This window comes from Notothenia rossii (genome assembly GCF_949606895.1).
Source record: "Notothenia rossii genome assembly, chromosome: 9".
In the NCBI taxonomy this organism is placed as follows: Eukaryota; Metazoa; Chordata; class Actinopteri; order Perciformes; family Nototheniidae; genus Notothenia; species Notothenia rossii.
The window spans coordinates 24,539,575-24,562,481 of record NC_136907.1 but is presented as its reverse complement, the minus strand read 5'-3'; the positions used below and the strand labels follow the sequence as shown (position 1 = coordinate 24,562,481).

The following is a 22,907-nucleotide window of genomic DNA, read 5'->3' as shown; positions in this document are numbered from 1 at the left end:
AAAATCGGGAGGCGCCGAAAAGCGACTAATTTGCATGCATGAAAATACCAAAGAAATTAAAGAAATTGCAGAAGGAAATAGAACAAATTTTAAACTTAGAGAGTATGGTGCATACCACACAATGTGCAAGTTCATGCGGAAATAAGTTAATTATGCATATTTAATCATGGGCGTAGGAAGCATCCTGAATGTGGGGGGGGTGGGGGGGTTTGGGGATCCCCGCACGAAAAAAAAAATATATAGATTTCCTGTATTCTGGTGCATTTTAACAGGTGGTTTGATACTTTTATGTGGCTATACTAGCATGAGGAACATGATGGGTACATTTTGTAATTTCATCCAGTAGTAAAGAAAGGAAACATATTTGATTATTAATTCAGAGCCGTCTTTGAATTAATAAAAAGCAGTTTAAATGCCCATTTTTTGTACATTTATATACAACAATAAATATTTGTGAGTGCATTGAGAGATATTGTTGTGGAGTCATTTATATATAAATCGCAAAATACATTTGTGAATCCTTCGGTGAGCATTTATTAATATTGAGACTGATCCGACTCCATACAGATGTTAAGTTCACCTAGGAATGGTATCATTTACTTAAGTGTTCAAATACATGTTGCTCTTCTGTCTATATTGGTCATATGATACCCCTTGACTGAAATGTTTCCTGTTCAATATCCCCACTAATTTCCTTAAAATTCACTCTAAACTGTCATTTCCCTTTCATCACTCACCTCAGCAATGGACCTCTCTCCACTGTCCCTGTATTCTGCCTCTGACTCACTCTCAAGCACCTAGATGTCAAGAGAGGTGGTGAAGTGATAATTATTTATTTATTATAAAAGTATACTCTTTCACATTGAATCATAACAAGTCATACTGAATGTAAATACAACTGACTCTAAAGTAAGTCCCAGTCTGTGAAATTGGACATTTTGAAGACTCAAAGTCCCAAGCAGTAGGTAGAATATTAGCTAGTCTATGTAATGTGCACAGAAAATAAATAGTTAACTGAATACTCGGATGGAAATTGCCTATAAGCACTCAGTAAAACATAAACACACACAAAAATCTTCTGAATAATAAGAAGTATAATTAAAACATAAATGCACATTACCATTTTGAGAGAGTACCTAAATTAAAGAACTCAGAAAATAATCTCTTATCGAACTGAGGCTCCAGTAAAACACACTGAATGCGTCTCTATATGGACATCATGGTGTTTACATGAGCACAGAGAGATCGGGTTATTCATGTTCCCTGTTTACATGATAAATACTAGTAACCTGGCATTTCGATGCCTTTTCTCATCTAAACTATTCAGTATTTGTATCTCTCTATCATGACATAAAGACGAAACTCCTCTCAAGAAGTGAGACGCTTTTGCCGCCGCCGCCATCACTGTTAACTGATTAACTGCTACCAGCTGATGACTTACTTTCCTCTTCTTTGAAAAACATGTTCTTATGTCCATGTTGTCTGGGGGAGAAAACATATCAAACCAAGGGATCGTCAGCTTTGATTTTCGCTGTATTAACAATGTCCTGAACATTTGGTGTGTGTGCCTTACCTCTGCTACCGGCATCGCTTCATACAACAGATCTGAGCTGTCCAACTATGACAACACTCCTTGAAAATGCGCGCGCTATGGGATAATCTGCATTGGTACAAAGTACCAGTGAAAACATGGTACGGAGTTTCATTGATTTGGGCATTCTCTCAATAAGCAAGAGGAATGGACTTGATAGTGAAGCACTGACACAGCGCTATACAAAGTGCAGCGAGTGGATAGACCAATTCACGGACTTTCCACATGGTAGAAGTGGGGGGGTCTAAACTAATCATTTCAAAAAGTGGGGGGGACTTGTCCCACCCTCATATAATGGCTGCGACGCCCATGTATTTAATAAAGAATCAGATAACAGAATGAAAAATGAAATACTGTACAGTAAAATAAAATATTACTTATTGTAATAATAAGCAAACATGTGGGATTCAAACAGATATTTGTGTTCTAGACATAAGTAAGTGAAGAAGCATGTGTATATATCAGGGGTTGGCAACCCCTGGCTGACACGCGGCACCGTAACAAGTGGCACACTTGGGATAAGTGGAATAAGTGTGCAAAATATTTAAATTGTATTTACGGATCCTGAACGAGACCGCCGCCAGAGTGCGTCTCCCCGTTACCTGCAGAAGGAAGCCATGCACGCAACGCAGCCCCGCTCTCTTTAACTCCAGGTGACTTTCTGCCGCTTTCCTCCGTGGTGCAGTGCTGATCGTTTCACCACGGAGGAAAACACTTCATTAATTGCAGTACCCATAAGGAGCTGTACAAATGCAGCAGTTTTTGCGTGGCTGTGTGTGTCTTTAGTTGAAAGCCCAGTGGCGATCTGCTCATCTTTCATTGAAATAATATGCTACAAAGGGGCGGACTGGCCATCTGTGTGTTGAACTTTCCTGTCGGCTCCCAGACTGTAGTCGAGGAGGGCAGAAGCAACAAGCTTCAGGTTCAATAACCCACTTTAGCTTAAATGACTGGAGAGAGGCGAGCTCTTCTTGGGAGGCCGTTGCATTTATTTAGCTGTTCTTCTGTTTCACAAAATACATCACAGACCTCTGTTTTTCTGCTTCCTCGTTTCACTTCCAGAAACAAACACACGCTCCCTCACTCTCGCTCTACTATCCACACACACACGCCACACCCCTCTCTCTCTCTCTTAAAAGGGACAGCGATCCCATCTCACTCTGCATGACCCTAATATCATAACATGTGTGTTCTGGAGAATCACAGAACGGAAGATCGTCCTTATTATTATGCCGTTTAAACCAATTATTAAAATGTGGTTGTTAAATTCGGCATCATGTAAGTTGCGCTGACAGGTCCACACACTACTTCCCCGCAGCGAGGCCCCCGCCCCCCCTGATAATTCTCGATCGTTGGCACGATAACAATTTATTTTTGAATGGCACTTCATATCAAAAAGGTTGCTGACCCCTGGTATATATGATAGGAAGCATTGTGTTGTGTAAACACTAAGAGGACAAAAGTGTCAAACGTACTGGATCGTCATTGCTACTGCCATTCCCAGACAGCTCAGCTCCGTCTCCTGCAGCCATAGCATCAATGGAGGCAGTGATGCCTTCACTCTCACTCTAAGGAAAAACACAACAACATAGTGTAAACATCATCAACAATGCTGGATTTAAAGGTGACCTATCATGCAAAACGCACTATTGTACGTCTTTTATACATGAATATGTGTCCCCGGTGTTCCAGGGAACTCACCAAGTGTCAGAAAACACAACCCTCTCTATTTCCCTCCATACCCAAATCTCTTAAAAAGGGGCTGCAACGGATCTGATACAGACTGAACCAGATTTGAACACTTCTATGACGTCACAGAAGTGGCGCTACAGCTATTGGGCCAACTCCACCAATCAGGAGGAGACAGCCACGGACATTGCCGTTCGAAAGCGCTGGAGATGCTGTAGTACATATGCCAGGCCTGTAGATGGTGCTGTTCTCACAGAATCAGCCCATGCAAAGACAGTGTTAAATTGAGCGAAATGAGGAATTGCTAAAACGCATGATCTGTTTGGTATTTTGAAAAATAAAAAGTATAAATATGCCTTATATAGGTATGGTCCTACACTATATTATTCAAATAGCATGATAGGTCCACTTTAAAATGTATGTTAATTACAATATAAGTTATAATAACCATTAATAACATGTAAATAAGTCTATTTAGCTTAAAACACCTTGAGCTCCAAGATAATGTCCTGCAGGTTTCTCATTACTTCAACGTTCTCCTTCAACTCCTGGTCCTCCAATGTCTCCAGAACTTTCTGAAGATCCACTGTACATCTGAAATACAGGGAAATAAAGAGTGTGGTCCAAAAGTTATCATTGTGGCAGTGGTCAACAAATCAATTAGCTAAAATCATCAAAACTGACTCAGGCCATGTTAGACCCATGCTGAAGCTCCCCTAGCTTCATGTCTTTGTGAACTCACGCTGCATGTTGCCCCAGTTGCTCCATTCTGCTTTGCAGTTTGTCATTTTCCTGTTCCTTCTGTAAACGAAAGCAAATTAAACGTAATTAACCTGATGGATGACAATGCAGTCAATTGTCAGAGGATGGACATCCAAAAATGATAAAGACGAATTGAAATGTGTTTAAATTGTCCTGGCTTTTTTCTACCGATAGGTGAAAAAAAACATTGACTGTAAATAAAGATGGGCGACATGACAGCTCCTCCAAAGGGAAGGCATAACATCTCGAGGGCTGGTTACAGTATAGGTCACACGTCGTCATGATTGACAGCTGCTCTGAGTAAAGCTGTCACTAGGCAATAGGCTAGGTACTAAGGGTAGGAATTAGGGTCAAACGGTATGAAATAACCCATGACAATCAATTTGGCTGATAGTGCTTTGTATATTCTAATTTATATTATAAAATATATCATAATGAGAGTGGTGTTATTATTTCGCGAGAACCTGTACCATACAAAGCTTTTATTTCTTAAGTCTGTAGAATATGATGTGTAGGCTGGCAGTTCTCTGCAGCACCAACACACTTCATTGATTCATTTGAATATGAATCTAGTCCATAATGCGATCTCAATACAACTCAGATAATTGCTCAGTCCTAGTAACAACTTTGAGGAGATGCAGCAATCATTTCAAAAAGCACGATTGTCTGTTCTAAAAATAAACTATAGAAAAAATCTTTATGTACAGTGTATCATTCCTACAGTCATTGATCGTGTCTCTTGCTAGATTAAACACATTTCCACAGACAGTAAGGCTAGCACTGCTGTGGGTCAGGAGACCTGTGTTATCTCTGTGATAGCATAGGTGTCGATTTGATCATAAATGTATTTATAGGATCTTTACATTCACAGGAACCACATGATTACACTAGTAACAGTTTTCACAGATGACTTTGTGGGAAGGTTTAGTAAATGGTGTTACGCTCTGACTCACCATGATGATTTTCTCAATCATGAGGGCAGTCTGTCCAGCTGCCTCTCTCAGCTCCCTGCACAGTTTGTTGTTGTCATCCTGCAGGGAGCGATTACTTTCCACCAGCTTGCTCACCTTCTCCGTGGACTCTGGCCTGAAACAAGGAGACACAGTAACCATTGTGTAAGGAAAGGCATGTATTTGAAAGTGCAACATGGGATTATTGGGGAAGAAGCACGTCTTACCCAGAGAGCACCGGACCCACTCCTCCCCGGGCATGAAGAAGCATCACCTGCAGCTCCTGAACCTAAACAGGTGAAAGGATCAAGAGATTGCTAAATGAAGACACAATGCATTTAACTTGCAACATCATCACATAATCAGAGTACTATTTCTGCTGGGGGAAATTGGGTTTTGTGACTGTTAAAATGTTTTATTAATCAATATAAAGTTAAAAAGTTAAAGTAAGAATGTGCATTAAAAAGACGATTTTTTTTAAAGTATTTGTACAAAAAGGAGGTTGAAGTAAAAATGTTCAATGAAGATACAAAAAAAGAAATAGAACATCAATATTTATAAAACACAAGTTAAAGTAAAAATAGTCACACTGTACTACAATATATAACAGGTGTATTAACACTAATTGTATTAATTAATGTATTAACCTTTATGGCAGTTTGAGATCTGATTGTGAAATCATAGAACATAATTGTTTCCACTTCCTGTTTCTGTACCTGTTGTTTGAGATTGTTCATTTCTGCAGCTCTGCGGTCAATGTTGACTATAGGTTTATTTTTGATCTTGCGCGCTCTGTCAGCATATCGCAGAGTGTTGATTGTTTCCTCCATGTTGGAGTCTGCAGGACTGATGCACGCAATCATTAAAGTGTGGCTATTGCCTCCTAACGAATCTGATGATGACAGACAGAAAACAATTCCAAGTAAAATCATTATTGCATTGTTTGAAAACTAAACAATTTGCCTGTTTTAAATTAACATTTACCAGTTATAGTGCCATTGTTATACTAACATAATTCTTGAATCCTTAATTAGTCCTTCTGCAGGGATATTTACAGTGTTAAAGAAAAGTGGCATCGCAGGTAAAAAAGGCACGTAATATGAAATGGTAAAGTGCAAACACAGCTGGTTTGGTGTCCATACACAGATCCTGTTTAACATGGCCATACATCCCCATTTAACGATGCAATCAATAAAGCAGAATTCATTTCATTTAATCAAAACAACTAAAGCCAAGTTGACTTGACTTTGGATTGGCTCATGTCTAAAGTTCCTCAAAGCAATCCGAGATTTTTGGACCACTAACCTTTGAACTTTAAAATCAAAGTCTACCTTGAAGCAGACGGGTGAGCTTTGAGTCCCTGTACGGAACAAAGCTGTTCTTTTTGCTTTCATCCCCCAAGGCACTGATGACATTACCCAGAGACAAAAGCCCACGATTGATGCTGATGCCTAAAGATGAAAATGGAATAGCATCAAAACAGAAATGCTGTTAACAGACCTTCAACAATACAGTAAAACAGCATAGAAATAATATAAAGGTCAGCAACATTTTCACTTACCTTCCTTCAAACGATCTCCCTCGGCTTTGGTTTTCTTTTGCCTTTCGGAACCAGCCAGATCCACAAGGTGCAATTTTGAAACAACTGAGTCCGCTCTGAAACAAAAGAAAACCCAAATGTTCAAATAAGATTGGATCTCACGCTTTGTGAGCCTTAGGCCCTGACACACCAGGCCGAAATCGGCCGTTTTCGTTTGTCGGACGACGAAGCGTGCCCTGTCGCCCAAACTCAATTTGGTGTGTCCCGCACCGTCGGCCGTGACACGCCTTATTTGGCCTTTCATGGCCGATTCAACATGTTGAATTGGCCATGCGTCGGGTCGGGCCAAATAAATCACTCTGATTGGCTGTTCAGCTAGCGAATCAGTGCATGAGAAGCGAAACGGAAGTGAGGGACGTAAACAAACGCTTTAAGAAGGCACGAAGAATGTCTTCCGCAAGCAACACTCCAATGGCTGATAGCTCCAGTACCGCACAAGACATGTTTTTGATGGACGAGAGTAAAAATGGAACGCACACGCTATTTGTTGTTTGTTTATATCACGGAGTCTGTTCTTCTTCTCCGTCTTCCGGTTGTTGCCTCTTTTGAATGACGAGTACACACTACCGCCGCCTGCTGGTAAGGAGAGTTATTGCCACTCACGCATGCGTAGTTCGTACGTGCTACTTGGCCATCGGCTAAAGTCTTTGCGGTGTGTTTCAGTGCAACTGTTGGCCAAGAAGCAGGAGACGTAACGGCCGGTCGTCAAGGGCCGTTGACGGCCGGCCCTTAAAAAAAAAAAATGGTTTAACGTCATAATTTAAATTGCGCTGACGGTCGACAGAGGGTGACAGCGGCCACTAATGCAGTTGTGTGGTTCTTATGTCAAATAATCACACACGAAGAAGAAAAAAGACCGGCCACACGAAGAGAAGGGATTAGACGCCGCGCCAGACAGGGAGAAGGAAAAAACATGGATAAAAATCAAAGAAAACGAAAAGAAAAAGGTGGGGCCGAGAAGGCAAGAGAAAAAAGGTGAAGTCACTCGCAGGTGAAGCGTATAAATGTCGCAAATTGACAGACATTTTTGGCAGCAGTGCTGCTACAAGCACTATCATCAGCAGCTTAGAACAAGTGCAAAATGATGAAGAAAATGATGATATACAGCCAGCCAGCCAGCCAGCCAGCCAGCCAGCCAGCCAGCCAGCCAGCCAGACAGTTCATGATGAGGGACAGAGTTGAGCTGCTGGAAGAACCATCTCAACTGGCACACGTGCAGGGCAAGAGCAAGAGGTGGGTGAGAATTATCCCTTGAAATCTGGCGTTTTCTCCTGGAGGCCAAGGGAAGCCAGGCTTCCCGTGTTTTTTTGGATTGTAGTTACAATTTTAATAAATAAATAAAAACACTTTGTTTAGTTTCGGTAATTATTCTGCAAGCCCATCTCTCCCCCATTCTCATTGAGTATTTTACAAAGAGTGAAACAGCGCCCCTCTAGATGTTATGGTGAAACAGTAGATTGCACTCTCTGTTGCGAGAGGAGGGTAGCCGAAATTGGCTTCCCTTGGTAAAAAAAAAAATGGAGGGATTGACCAATCAGATGAGGCTCACGTCATGCCTAACAATCCAATCAAATCGCATCAACTTCAGTTCGTACTGTAACTGTCATCACCGCCCTTAAAAAGTAACAAGCAACTGAAGCAAGTGCAATTATGGACGGTAGAGATTTGGAGTATTTCATCAAAAATAATTTTACTAAACTTCCGCTACAGCAGCAACTAAAAATGAAATCTGATGACAGGTAAATGCCCAAACTGGAGCTGTGTACAAAGAGGAAAAAAGGACGTAAAACTTTAAATAATAAAGAGCGGATTTCTAACATTTGACATTTCATGTGGCCGGACTGGGTCACTTTCCAGGGCTGAATTTTAGTCCCAGTCCGCCCCTGCGTGAGGCAGGGGCGGACTGGTGTCAGTTTGGTGTGTCAGGGCCTTTAGAAAGCAGACTTGTCACAAAACCACACGTAGTTCAGGGCCAATTTATAGTCATGAAAAACAACAGCATTAACACATCAAAATCAAGTCAAATCTGTTTTCATAGAAATTGAACGAAACAGATAGTTAAGAATGCTCACTGATGGCCATTATATTTGGAGAGGGAAATACCACTACATCACCAAATAGTCAGAATAAGAGTAACAACCGAATACAATAAAGTGTATTAGTTCTAAATTGCAAGCCTCTAAAACTAGGTGTAAATAGTACAGGTTTTATTGAAACTGTAACCTTAATTCAAAGTACAGTATACAAATCATCAAATATTTCGGTGAGAGGTCAAGTTTATAGATACTAGAATATAATGTTAAATGTCAGGTTCCTCAGAAACGTTAGGGGACACATTTTGACATTCTGCACAGCAGGTGCAGAACTCCGTACAGGGAAGGCCAACAGATAGGCACTGGCACTTCCCACTCTCTACACACTTTGCATCTTTGCAATACAAGTGAGTAATGTCTCTCACTTCTGTAGGTGCTGGGGGTTTTGTAAATAGCACTGGTTGAATGGCCCCATCTCTGACAATCCACCCCTTGCCAACAGGACTCCATAACAAGGGTTTGGGTTCGGCCTGTGACACCATATCGCTGTCTGAAACATTGCTCTTTGTACATGTTGTTGAAATGCATCCTCTGTTGGCTGCAGATTTTCCGAGGCTGCATCTGTTACTGATGCAATTATGAACCTCAGTTCATCCAAGTTTCTGCAAATCAGTCCAATTTCCTTTTTTCCATTTAGCAGAAGCGCAAATTCTCTTGCGACTGGCAAAGACTCTTCCAAGCTGGCAGAGAGTCCATAAGGGGCCAGATCTTTGAGCTCGCTGAAATGGGTCTTGAGTTTGGTGAATGCTGTTGTTTTTCCTATTCTGTACAAACTACTTGTTGTGCCACAGCCAGTGAGTGCATGACATGCGGGTAGACAGTTAGACATGTATTTGTCGCCCAGCTTCAGGACCATCTCGAACTAAACGGCCTCTTTGAGAAATTCCTGTCTGGTTTCCGTTCCGCCCACAGCACTGAAACAGCTCTGGTCAGGGGCCAACCAAAGATCCGCGGCGCTATGGTATCGTTTATGGTATCGGAGACAGACACAAGGATGGTGCTCCATCCGATACATCTTGCAGTCATATTCCCGCATCGTTGTGAGGTCTGATGACACAGGTGTGGAAGTATTGCTCATATATTATGCAAGCAAATACATGTTTGGTTCATCTCTAGTAGGGCTGTGCATCTTCACTGGTCTCACGATTCGATTAAGATTATCCTGTCAACGATTCGATTCAATTCGATATCCCGTGGCATCACGATTCATACCAATGCGTTGCATCCTCAATTTTCTATATTACTGCACATGGCTTATTTTTCATCAATGCATACATGCAGTAAATACATATGAACTCTTTTTATTATTTAGAAAGTGCTTCAGAAATCAATAACATAAAAGTCTTGACATTAATTTATAAGCCAAAATAAATGAATTATATAGGTCTAGCCTGCCTATATCTGTGTGTGAAGTTGTTCCATCCTCAAAAACAAAAAAATAATGCTTCTGCAGTCTAGCTGCAGCTTCTAGCAACAGTCTTCTGTTAAAAAAAGGACACTGAATGTCTTGAATGTAGTGTCACACACAGGACTTGAGTCTGAACACAGCAGACAACAGGAGTATTTACAATAGCATATACAAACAAAAATACTGCACAGACCACTATTGCGGTAAGCATGTTGTAACTTCCGGTTGTTGTTGTCATCTCCGGATATCCCGTGTGCCTGTTATGTTGCTGATAGCTTATTATCTTAAACTTAATCGATCGTTTTAAAACTCTTGATCACGGCAACTGCCTGACATTGTAATCACACGTTACTACAGCTTAAGCACTCACAACTCTCCTTCTCTTGGCGACTGTAACTCCACAGTTGCCTACACTCTTTTCGGGTTTGCTAACGGTAGCTACTTTAGCTTGATAGCTAGCCATGGCTCTTTCCCCACCCTCGGGTGCTATTTCCTGCTCTAACTGTCTCATGTTTGGTTACTTCCCTGCCTCCTTTACTGGTACCGATACATGTGTTAAATGTAGTATAGTTGTTAGGTTGGAGGCGGGAATCATAGCCATAGAAGCCCGGCTCCGCATCTTAGAAAGTAACTCAGCTACAGTAAAGCCCATGTTAGCTGTTGCGGACCGGCAAAAGATAGCTCCTCTTAGCCGTCCCCCGGCAACTCCCGAGCAGCAGGGAGATTGGGTGACTGTTCAGAAGGGGCATAACGCGAAACCCGCAGGTCCCCACCAACCCGTTCACGTATCTAACAGATATTCCCCACTCAGCGAGACACCCGCTGAGAAGCCAACTCTGGTTATTGGTAGCTCTATTATGAGACACGTGAATTTAGAGACCGAAGCCTCCACAGTCACATGCATTCCGGGGGCTAGAGCGGGCAACGTTGAGGCGCATCTTAGAGTGCTGGCTAAAAATAAACGTAAATACAGTAGGATTGTTATTCACGTCGGTGGTAATGATGTTCGTTTACGCCAATCAGAATGCACCAAACTTAATGTTGCGTCGGTGTGTAGTTATGCTAAAACAATGTAGGACACCGTAATCTTCTCTGGTCCCCTCCCCAATCTGATCAATGATGACATGTATAGCCGCATGTCATCATTTCAGCGCTGGTTGTCTTGGTGGTGCCCAGCAAACAATGTGGGCTTCGTAAATAATTGAACAGCCTTCTGGGGAAAACCTGGTCTGACTAAGAGAGACGGCATTCATCCTACTTTGGAAGGTGCAAATCTCATTTCGGCAAACATTTCAGGGCTTTGTGGACTTAATCCATGACAAACTGGAGTTGAGACCAGGAGGCAGAGTCGCAGTCTTACACGCTTCTCTGCGCTCTTTCCAAGGCAGTCATCCATAGGAATCCCGAACCCAATAAAATACCCAATATTAACGGTGTGTGTGTCTGCCCAAGGCCAATTTAAGGTAAAACCTAATAGAGGTGTCATACATAATAACCTACTAAAAGTAAATGTAACAACTACTACAGTGCAACAAAACAGGAAGATTAAATGTGGTCTCTTAAACATAAGATCTCTAGCATCTAAAGCAATATTGGTAAATGATTTAATATCAGATTATAATATTGATATATGCTGTCTCACTGAAACTTGGTTGAGACATGAAGAATATGTCAGCATAAATGAGGCCACTCCACCCAGCCATATCAATACTCATATTGCCCGAGGCACGGGCCGAGGAGGTGGAGTTGCAGCAATCTTTGACTCAAGTTTACTTATCAATACTAAACAAAAATTAAATTATACCTCCTTTGAAAGCCTTGTTTTCAGTCTTACGCATCCGACCTGGAAAACTTTGCAGCCAATCTTATTTGTTACAGTGTACCGTGCACCAGGTCCTTATTCAGAATTCTTATCAGAATTCTCTGAGTTTTTATCAGCTTTGGTACTTAAAACAGATAAAGTAGTTATCGTAGGTGACTTTAATATTCATGTTGACGATGATAAAAATAGCCTTACTGTTGCATTTAACTCTATATTAGATTCTGTTGGTTTCTGTCAGAGTGTAAATAAACCAACCCACTGCTATAATCACACTCTCGACCTTGTTCTGACTTATGGTATTGAAATTGAGCAACTATTAGTCGAACCGCATAATCCTGCTTTATCCGACCATTTCTCAGTAACTTTTGAAGTACTGTTACTAGACTACAAAGCATTAGTCAAAAGCTCATGCAGCAGAAACCTATTTGTTAGTGCTATAGCCAAATTTAAGGAAGAGATTCCACCAATACTTAACTCGATAGCATGTCTGCATGTAAGGGAGGAAACTTATACAAAATGTACACCACCCCAAATTGATTATGTTGTTGATAGTGCTACAGATGCGCTGCGAATAAAATTAGACTCTTTTGCTCCTTTGAAAAAGAAAATAAAACAACATAGATTAGCTCCATGGCATAATGCCAAAACCCGCAAAATAAAACAAAAGTTGAGACAACTTGAAAGGATATGGCGTACCACTAAACTTGAAGAATCTCGTTTAGCCAATTCTCATCTACTCTTCATTAATAGATGAGAATAAGAATAATGCAAGATTTCTTTTCAGCACTGTAGCCAGGCTGACAGAGAGCAACAGCTTGATTGAGCCTTCTATTCCCATAGCACTCAGTAGTAATGATTTTGTGCGCTTTTATACCGATAAAATTGTTACTCTTAGAAACAAAATTAATGACCTCTTGCCTTTGACCAGTATAGTGTTATCAACAGCTCCCGGAAACGTAAGTTCTAATATTACACTAGATAGTAAACTAGTATGCTTTTCAGCCATAAACCTTGAACAATTAAATTCAATGATTCTCTCTTCTAAACCATCAACGTGTATCTTAGACCCGATTCCAACAAAGCTGTTAAAATAAGTTTTTCCATTAATTAGCACTTCTTTATTAAATATTATGAATATGTCTTTATTATCAGGCTATGTTCCACAATCATTCAAAGTAACAGTGATAAAACCGCTTCTTAAAAAGCACAACCTCGATCCAGAGGTTTTAGCCAACTATAGACCTATTTCTAATCTTCCGTTCCTCTCAAGAATTCTTGAGAAAGCAGTCGCAAAACAGCTGTGTGATCACTTAAAAAACTATGATTTATTTGAAGATTTTCAGTCTGGCTTTAGAACACATCATAGCACAGAGACAGCTCTGGTTAAAGTCACAAATGACATTCTAATAGCCTCAGACAAGGGACTTGTCTCTATTCTTGTTTTGCTCGATCTCAGTGCTGCATTTGATACTATCGACCATGATATCCTATTGCAAAGACTAGAGCACTTAGTTGGCATACAGGGAACTGCTTTAGGCTTGTTTAAGTCCTATCTATCTGACCGCTCAGTTTGTACGTGTCAACGATGAATCTTCCACGCAAACCAAAGTTAGCCATGGAGTGCCACAGGGCTCAGTGCTCTGACCTATTTTGTTCACATTATATATGCTTCCGTTAGGCAATATTATAAGGAATCATTCTGTAAACTTTCATTGTTATGCGGATGATACTCAACTATATTTATCAATCAAGCCTGATGAAATTAATCATCTAAATAAAATTCAAGACTGCCTCAAGGACTTAAAAACATGGATGACCTTACATTTTTTGAAGTTATTGTACTTCTTTGTATTGTATTGGCCCAAAGAATCTACGAAACAAATTATCTAAAGATATACTAACTATGGATGGCATTAATTTGGCCTCCAGTGAGACTGTAAGGAATCTTGGTGTTATATTTGATCAGGATTTATCCTTTAACGCCCACATAAAATAAATTTCAAGGACCGCCTACTTCCATCTACGTAACATTGCAAAAATCAGGCATATCTTGCCTCAAAACGATGCAGAGAAACTAGTCCATGCATTTGTTAATTCAAGGCTGGATTATTGTAACTCCTTATTATCAGGGTGTACCAAGAAGTCAGTCAAGTCGCTTCAGCTGATTCAAAATGCTGCAGCTCGTGTACTAACCAGAGTTAGGAAAAGGGACCACATTACTCCTGTTCTGGCTGCCTTACCCTGGCTCCCTATAGAACACAGGATAGAATTTAAAATTCTTCTTCTCGCCTACAAAGCCCTTAATGGGCAGAAGCCATCTTACCTTAAAGAACTCATTATACCCTACTGTCCTACTAGGGCATTGCGTTCCAAGAATGCAGGGTTGTTGGTTGTTCCTAGAGTCTCTAAAAGTACAATGGTAGCCAGAGCCTTTTCTTATCAAGCTCCACTTTTGTGGAATCAGCTTCCAGTTTGTGTTCGGACGGCAGACACCCTATCCGTTTTTTAAGAGTGCGCTTAAGACCTTCCTTTTTGATAAAGCTTATAGTTAGGGCTGATTAGATTCAGCCCCTAGTTTTGCTGATATAGGCTTAGTTTGTCGGGGGACATCTTACTTCTTCCTTCTCTCTGTCTATACCTGTGTACTCTCATATTTCGATTAACCCAGCTTCCCCAAATTTCTTTCTTTTTGGTGTCTATATACGCCGGGATCCGGAGTCATGGATGATCCTGCGGTCCTGTGTCATGGATCGCGAGTCCTGGATCTTGAGTCCTGGCTGTGGTCCTGGATCATAAGTCCTGGATGGATATCCTCGTGGATTCATCTTCCTATTATAAACACATGCATTTCCAAACATTTGGTATACCTATGTTGCAAATGTATTATCTTTTCAATTTACACACGGCATCTATTGCACGTCTGTCCGTCCTGGGAGAGGGATCCCTCCTCTGTTGCTCTCCCTGAGGTTTCTCCCATTTTTCCCTTTAAACTGTGGGGTTTTCTCCTGAAGTTTTTTCCTTGTACGATGTGAGGGTCTAAGGACAGAGGGTGTCGTATTGTCATACTGATATTCTGTACAAACTGTGAAGTCCACTGAGACAAATGTAACATTTGTGATATTGGGCTATATAAATAAACATTGATTGATTGATTGAAATACTGCATGTGGGTGCACACCCATTCTATGGTGCACACTTACATTCTCTGTCTTACTGTTACATAAATCCCATGAATGTATGAGATTAAGTTAGCTTCATTATATCTCAGTGATTAAGTGAATAATAAAGTTTCTATCAGGTTACTATCAGCCGGTCACTCATTATTTTCAGGGAGGGGGCGGGGTTTGGAGCAGCAGAGAGGAGACGGTGATCGCGGAAGCTTTTTTCCTCCTGCCTTCACAAACTTTACACACGTATATATCGTCTGAAAATTGATAGAGGACATTCATACTCTGCAATCCAAGACTTAATTAAATCCCCCAAAAACCTGACATGATTGTAACTTATTATTTTTGAAAAACATAAATCCCTTTGTCTCTGAGCCTCAGCGACACGGAGCGGGTCCTTCTGCTGTTGGTTCTGGATAGGCCTGTCGCGATAATCGATAAATTGACTTATCGTACGATAAGTAAAAATGGACTCGATAACTTTTCTGAGCTCGATAAATTGCCGTTTACATAAAGATGTGACCAGTATTTTAGCCTGGAGTGCTGTGGCTGCCAGGGGTGCTGTGAGGGGCGGGGCTGACACACAGCCAGGTCAGGACACTCCGCGTGCACGTGCAGCAGCGTAGCAGCCAAATTAATAATATTGCGACAAGCGGGAGAAAACGTGTGACTTACTCGCGGGGAATTTAAAGTGAAATGGAATTGGTTACAAAACCTAACTACACATCTCGATTCTCCGGTGTGGCAGTATTTTGGATTTAAACCAAATCAACGAGGCGACTTGAATGAGCCGGGCGGTGTGTCGCATTGGTTTAAAAGAGGTAGCGACAAAAGCAGGCAATACCACGCATTTTAAACCACCTAAAACACAACCACCCCATTCCGTTTTTCCAGCTGGGAGCAAACAGGGCAGCTGGAGATGGAGAGCCCCCGCCCGACAATGCAAACATGTTGGTGTTCCTTGCTCGAAAACTTAGAAAAACAGATTTGGATATGGCCTGTTGAGGCATCTGGGTCTTTGACAGTGGACTGTACACTTGACTGTTGTTTTAAGGAGTTTTTTTTTGCTTGTGAGATAATGTGTGCTCATATTTATTTATTTATTTATATATATATATATATATATATATATATATATATATATATATATATATATATATATATATATATATATATATATATATATATATATATATATATATATATATATATGAGAGAGAGAGAGAAGAGAAAGCTCTGTTTTCCAGCCTGACTAATTAATTTATTGTTTTGGTTGTGTGATTTAATTAATTTATTATAATTTAATTTAATTGTTTTATTTATTATATATAATTTATATATTTTAATATTATATTACCTCTCTGAAGAACCAGCACCTTACCGTGGTAGAGAGGTTTGTGTGCCCTGATGAACCTGGGGGCTGTGTTGTCTGGAACCTTGTGTTCCTGGTAGGGTCTCCCATGGCAAATTGGTCTCAGGCAAGGGGCCAGACTAAGATTGGTTCACAAGGCCTCATGAAAGACGACACACGAAGTGAGGATACCCGGCCCGGAGGAAGCCCGGGGTCCCCTTGTGGAGCCAGGCCCAGAAGGAGGACTCGTCGGCGAGCGTCTGGTGGCCGGGCTTGCCACGGAGCCCGGCCGGGCACAGCCCGAAAAGGCGACGTGGGCAACACCTCCGCTTCTCCGTCCCGCGGGCCCACCACCTACGGGAAACAGCGATGGGGTCGGGTGCGCTGCCAGAAGGGTGGCAGTGAAGGCAGAGGGTCTCGACGGACCAGACCCGGGCGACAGAAGCTGGCTTTGGGGACGTGGAACGTCACCTCTCTGGGGGGGAAGGAGTCGGAGCTTGTGCGGGAGGTGGAGCGTTACCAGTTGGATCTGGTTGGGCTCACCTCTACGCACAGCGTCGGCTCTGGAACCTTACTTCTGGATAGGGGTTGGACTCTATTCTTCTCCGGAGTTGCTCAAGGTGTGAGGCGCCGGGCGGGTGTGGGGATACTCACAAGTCCCCGGTTGGGTGCTTCGTTGTTGGAGTCTACCCCAGTGGACGAGGAGGGTTGCCTCCCTACGCCTGCGGGTTATGGGGGGGAAAACTCTGACTGTTGTGTGTGCTTATGCACCCAACAGCAGTTCAGAGTATACAGCCTTCTTGGAGACCCTGGAAAGACTCCTGTATGGGGCTCCTGAAGGGGACTCTTTAATCTTGCTGGGAGACTTCAACGCACATGTGGGCAATGATGGAGACACTTGGAGGGGAGTGATTGGGAGGAACGGCCCCCCTGATCTGGACCGGAGTGGTGGTTTGTTACTGGACTTCTGTGCTAGTCATGGATTGGCCATAACAAACACCATGTTCGAACATAAGGATACTCATAAGTGTACGTGGTACCAGAGCACCCTAGGCAGAAGGTCCATGATCGATTTCGTTATCGTATCATCGGACCTGAGGCCGTATGTTTTGGACACTCGGGTAAAGAGAGGGGCAGAGTTCTCAACTGATCACCATCTGGTGGTGAGTTGGGTCGAGTGGCGGGGGAAGCCTCTGGATAGACCTGGTAAGCCCAAACGTGTAGTTCGGGTGAACTGGGAACGTCTGGAGGAGGCCCAAGTTCAGGAGGCCTTCAATTCACACCTCCGGCGGAGCTTTTCGGGCATTCCTGTGGAGGTTGGGGACATTGAACCAGAGTGGTCGGTGTTCAAAGCCTCTATTGCCGAAGCCGCGGCGGGGAGCTGTGGTCTCAAGGTCCTAGGTGCCTCAAGGGGCGGTAACCCTCGAACCTCCTGGTGGACACCGGTGGTCAGGGAAGCCGCCCGACTGAAGAAGGAGGCCTTCAGGGATTTGTTATCCCGGGGGACTCCCGACGCAGTTGCAAGGTACCGACAGGCCCGAAGGGCAGCAGCCTCAGCCGTGGCCGAGGCAAAGCAGCGGGTGTGGGAGAAGTTCGGAGAAGACATGGATAAAGACTTTCGGGCGGCACCAAAGTTGTTCTGGAAAACTGTCCGACACCTCAGGAGGGGGAAGCAGGGAACCATCCAAGCTGTGTACAGTAAGGATGGGACGTTGTTGACCTCAACTGATGGAGTGTTAGGGCGGTGGAAGGAGCACTTTGAGGAACTCTTGAACCCGACAACTCCGCCCTCTATGTTAGAGGCAGAGCTGGAGTATGACGGGGGATCGACGCCAATCTCCAGGGGGGAGGTCACTGAGGTCGTCAAACAACTTCACAGTGGCAAAGCCCCGGGGGTGGATGAGATCCGCCCAGAAATGCTGAAGGCTCTGGGTGTTGAGGGACTGTCATGGTTGACACGTCTCATCAACGTTGCGTGGAAGTCGGAAACAGTACCGAAGGAGTGGCAGACCGGGGTGGTGGTTCCCCTTTTTAAAAAGGGGGATCAGAGGGTGTGTGCCAATTACAGAGGCATCACACTACTCAACCTCCCCGGGAAAGTTTACTCTAAGGTACTCGAAAGGAGGGTCAGGCCGATTGTCGAACCTCAGATTGAGGAGGAACAATGCGGATTCCGTCCTGGTCGTGGAACGACGGATCAGCTTTTTACTCTCGCAAGGATCCTGGAGGGGGGAGTACGCTTATCCAGTCTACATGTGTTTTGTAGACTTGGAGAAGGCGTATGACCGGGTTCCCAGGGAGTCACTGTGGGAGGTGCTGCGGGAGTATGGGGTGAGGGGGTCTCTACTCAGGGCCATCCAATCTCTGTACTCCCAAAACGAGAGCTGTGTCCGGGTCTTCGGCAGTAAGTCGGACCCATTTCAGGTGAGGGTTGGCCTCCGCCAGGGCTGCGCTTTGTCACCAATCCTGTTTGTAATATACATGGATCGGATTTCGAGGCGTAGTCGTGGGGGAGGGGGTCTGCAGTTTGGTGGACTCAGGATTGCACCACTGCTTTTTGCAGATGATGTGGTTCTGATGGTTTCATCGGTCTGCAACCTTCAGCACTCACTGGATCGGTTCGCAACCGAGTGTGAAGCGGCTGGGATGAGGATCAGCACCTCCAAATCTGAGGCCATGGTTCTCAGCAGGAAACCGATGGACTGTCCACTCCAAGTAGGGAATGAGTCCTTACCCCAAGTGAAGGAGTTTAAGTATCTCGGGGTCTTGTTCTCGAGTGAGGGAACAATGGAGCGTGAGATGGGTCGGAGAATCGGAGCAGCGGGAGCTGTACTGCAGTCGCTTTACCGCACCGTTGTGACGAAAAGGGAGCTGAGCCAGAAGGCAAAGCTCTCTGTCTACCGCGCCATTTTCGTTCCTACCCTCACCTATGGTCATGAAGGATGGCTCATGACCGAAAGAACGAGATCGCGGGTACAAGCGGCCGAGATGGGTTTTCTCCGCAGGGTGGCTGGTGTCTCCCTTAGGGATAAGGTGAGAAGTTCGGTCATCCGGGAGGGACTCGGAGTTGAACCGCTCCTCCTTCGCACCTCACAGGTGTGGCATATCAAGATGCTGATTAGACAGCATGATTATTGCACAGGTGTGCCTTAGGCTGGCCACAATAAAAGGCCACTCTGAAACGTTATGTGCATTTTTGCTTTATTGGGGGGGTCCGAAAACCAGTCCGTATCTGGTGTGAGGGTTAGGATTAGGGTAATGTTGTGAATCGAGTGGCCCATGGTTGTGGTGGGGTTATGGTATGGGCAGGCCTATGTTATGGACGATGAACACAGGCCACTCGATTCACAACATTACCCTAACCCTAATCAGATACTGACTGGTTTTCGGACCCCCCCAGACCCCCCCAATAAAGCAAAACTGCACGTTTCAGAGTGGCCTTTTATGCTGGCCAACCTAAGGCACACCTGTGCAATAATCATGCTGTCTAATCAGCATCTTGATATGCCACACCTGTGAGGTGGGATGGATTATCTTGGCAAAGGAGACGTGCTCACTATCACAGATTTTTTCAGATTTGTGAACAATATTTGAGAGAAATGGTTATTTTGTGTATGTAGAAAATATTTTAGATCTTTGAGTTCATCTCATGAAAAATGGGAGCAAAAACAAAAGTGTTGCGTTTATATTTTTGTTCAGTGTATCTGCGTGACATGGCCAAGGGGCAGAGTGTACAGGGTGAACAGAGTGGGCCCGAGGACCGACCCTTGAGGGACACCACGGGTGACAGGGTGTGTCTGGGACCTTGCACCTCCCAAGGAGACGTACTCTGTTCTTCCAGACAGGTAGGACTGGAACCAGCTCAGGGCGGAGTCAGAGAGTCCGACGGTGTATTGGAGGCGCTGAAGGAGGATGTTATGGCCGACAGTGTTGAATGCTGCAGTCAGATCCAGGAGTATGAGGAGAGATGGGGAACCAGGATCAGCCGCCATCAGCAGGTCGTTTGTGACCCTGACCAGAGCTGTTTCAGTGCTGTGGGCGGAACGGAAACCGGACAGGAATTTCTCAAAGAGGCCGTTTAGTTGGAGATGGTCCTGAAGCTGGGCGGTAACTACATGTCTAACTGTCTACCAGCATGTCATGCACTCATTGGCTGTGGCACAACAAGTAGTTTGTACAGAATAGGAAAGACAACAGCATTCACCAAACTCAAGACCCATCTCAGCGAGCTCAAAGATCTAGCCCATTTTGGACTCTCTGCCAGCTTGGAAGAGTCTTTGCCAGTCGCAAGAGAATTTGCGCTTCTGCTATATGGAAAAAAGAAAAAGGAAATTGGACTGATGTGCACTAACTTGGATGAACTGAGGTTCATAGTTGCATCAACAACAGATGCAGCCTCAGAAAATCTGCCGCCAACAGAGGATGCATTTCAACAACATGTACAAAGAGCAATCTTTTTTGTCAAATAATTGTCTGACTATTTGGTGATGTAGGACAGCCACCTGGTCCATCCCTCAGCAAATCTGAAGAGGAAAAAAGTTGTCATTCTCAAGTTATGGGCTTTTTTGTCACCTTTCCCATATTCGGCCTGGTCTAATTTGGCTCTTTTTCAGGGATTGGGGTAGTTCTAAAGAACAACCAAAAAAACATGTTTTCCCCAAAAATAAAATTTGACAACAATGAATTTCATTAATGGGAGACCATAAAGATGAGAAAAATCATTGTTGTCATTTGTTCTACCTCGGGTAGGGGTATCTCAAAACCTGAGGGCCCTTCCTGCTAGAGTAAATGCACACACACTCACAATCAGAGACAAGAGCGGAGGAAAGGAGAAGAACAACAAAGTGTAAAAAAGTCAAACAAATCTGCATTATTGCCCCGAGCTCTGCTGTCTGCCCGTTTGCATCCCCCCCCAGTTTCAAATTTTTGTATTATTATTTTTTTAACCGCAAGCCGTTATCGTCACGGGAGAAGGAAACAAACAGCCTGCCCAGGTGGACGCGCGCGAACGCGACAACGAACGTAGCGTGCGCATTCTAAAAATAGCTCACAGATTGTGAGCAGGTACCGCGGTTTTGAACTACAGTATTGAATTTGACAGAAAACAACAATGAAACGCCAGCAGAAGAACAGTCTAATGAGTTGGGTGAAAAAAAAGACAGGAGATGTGAGTTGGTTTATTCAATTAGCTCAGGATAATTGGATGTTCTGTCTACACCTGTTGATGTGAGGCTAATGCAGGATTTGCTATGCTACCGGCATTTAGCGGCAGTGACTCAACAAATTGCCTCTTAAAATGTATCGTCAGTAATTTGTGACAAGCAGACTGCTTGTTTAATATTAGACTCACACCAGTGTTTCCCCTATATACAAATAGTGGCGGCGCAGCGCCGCTGCTAGGGGGCGCCAGCCAGGTACCCAAAAAAAATAATATATATATTTATTTTTTTTATTTTTTTTATTAAAATAATAATAAGTGGCGACCCTTTTTCAATTTTGATTGTTTGTTATGTGGATTTGTAGTATTTGTGTTACTGTATGTTCAATAGAGGTGTATTTTTGCTAAATCTTGAGACATTGCCACTGTATGTACTAGGCAGGGCCGATTTCTGGCATAGGCGACACAGGCGGTCGCCTCGGGCGCCAGATCTGGGGGGGCGCTGCGCTGGTAGCTCTGGGAGGGAAAAAACATTTTTGACCGTTGGCGCTCATCCAAATGTTCGGCCTTGATGTAACAACATTCATAATTAAGTAAATGTAACACCCTTTTCACCCCGATTACACTTTTCATTTGCTCTGTACGATGGGCGCTGTAAGTGATGAAAGTGGGGGATGTTGGCTTATCAGGCGCCCGCAGCTCACAACCAAAGTGGGAGCAAGAGAGCGAGCAAGCAAGGGAGAGGGCGCACCGGTACCGGCGCTGTTTTTATTAGAATCTGGTGCTAGCTGCGCTAACGGATATAAGAAGTAGATGTTTCTACAACCAGGGTGGAGGAGAGCTCTCCTGTCAGACTGAGAGGCTCAGTGAGGTAAAGGACTCTGAGTATTTAGATAGTTAATTTTAGTCTAAGTTATCTCAGTGGGTGTCAAACGTTTTGACCACAAATTATGTAAACACATATTTCCAAGGCACTCCTTTCTAATTATTAGGATAAATAAAAACAGGTTTGAAATCATTCCAATGTATACTATAGGACAGTAAACCAAAAATATTGTTTAAAGTTGGAGAGATACAAAAATATGCATAAATAAATAAATGTTAAGTAGGTAAAATAAGATATGAATGAACAACAAAAATAAAATAAGCTACATTTATTTGTTATTGGCTATGGTAGGTTATTGGTTATGTTCACATACTTATTTGATTATTAAAATGTAAACCGATCTTTTTCATATGGGTGTTTTAGAGTTGTCCCCCATAGATCAGGGGCCTTATTCACAAAGCATTTTATCGCGCTAAAACATTTTACGTAG

General features: G+C 43.2%; 1 protein-coding gene across 3 annotated transcripts in view; it reads right to left on the bottom strand.

Annotated features, from left to right (window-relative positions):
- kif4 (kinesin family member 4) overlaps positions 1-22,907 on the bottom strand; it is a 41,675-nt gene that overhangs the window by 11,804 nt on the left and 6,964 nt on the right. For 2 of the 3 annotated variants that reach the window (XM_079649903.1, XM_079649905.1), the window contains exons 7-15: positions 6,554-6,648; positions 6,324-6,443; positions 5,709-5,884; positions 5,220-5,281; positions 4,996-5,128; positions 4,023-4,081; positions 3,769-3,874; positions 3,067-3,159; positions 738-797 (exon numbers count right to left, since the gene is read on the bottom strand). In XM_079649903.1, the coding sequence (XP_079506029.1) occupies positions 738-797; positions 3,067-3,159; positions 3,769-3,874; positions 4,023-4,081; positions 4,996-5,128; positions 5,220-5,281; positions 5,709-5,884; positions 6,324-6,443; positions 6,554-6,648 (904 nt within the window). The remainder of the gene's footprint in view (positions 1-737; positions 798-3,066; positions 3,160-3,768; positions 3,875-4,022; positions 4,082-4,995; positions 5,129-5,219; positions 5,282-5,708; positions 5,885-6,323; positions 6,444-6,553; positions 6,649-22,907) is intronic. The other variant, XM_079649904.1, reaches the window with a different exon arrangement.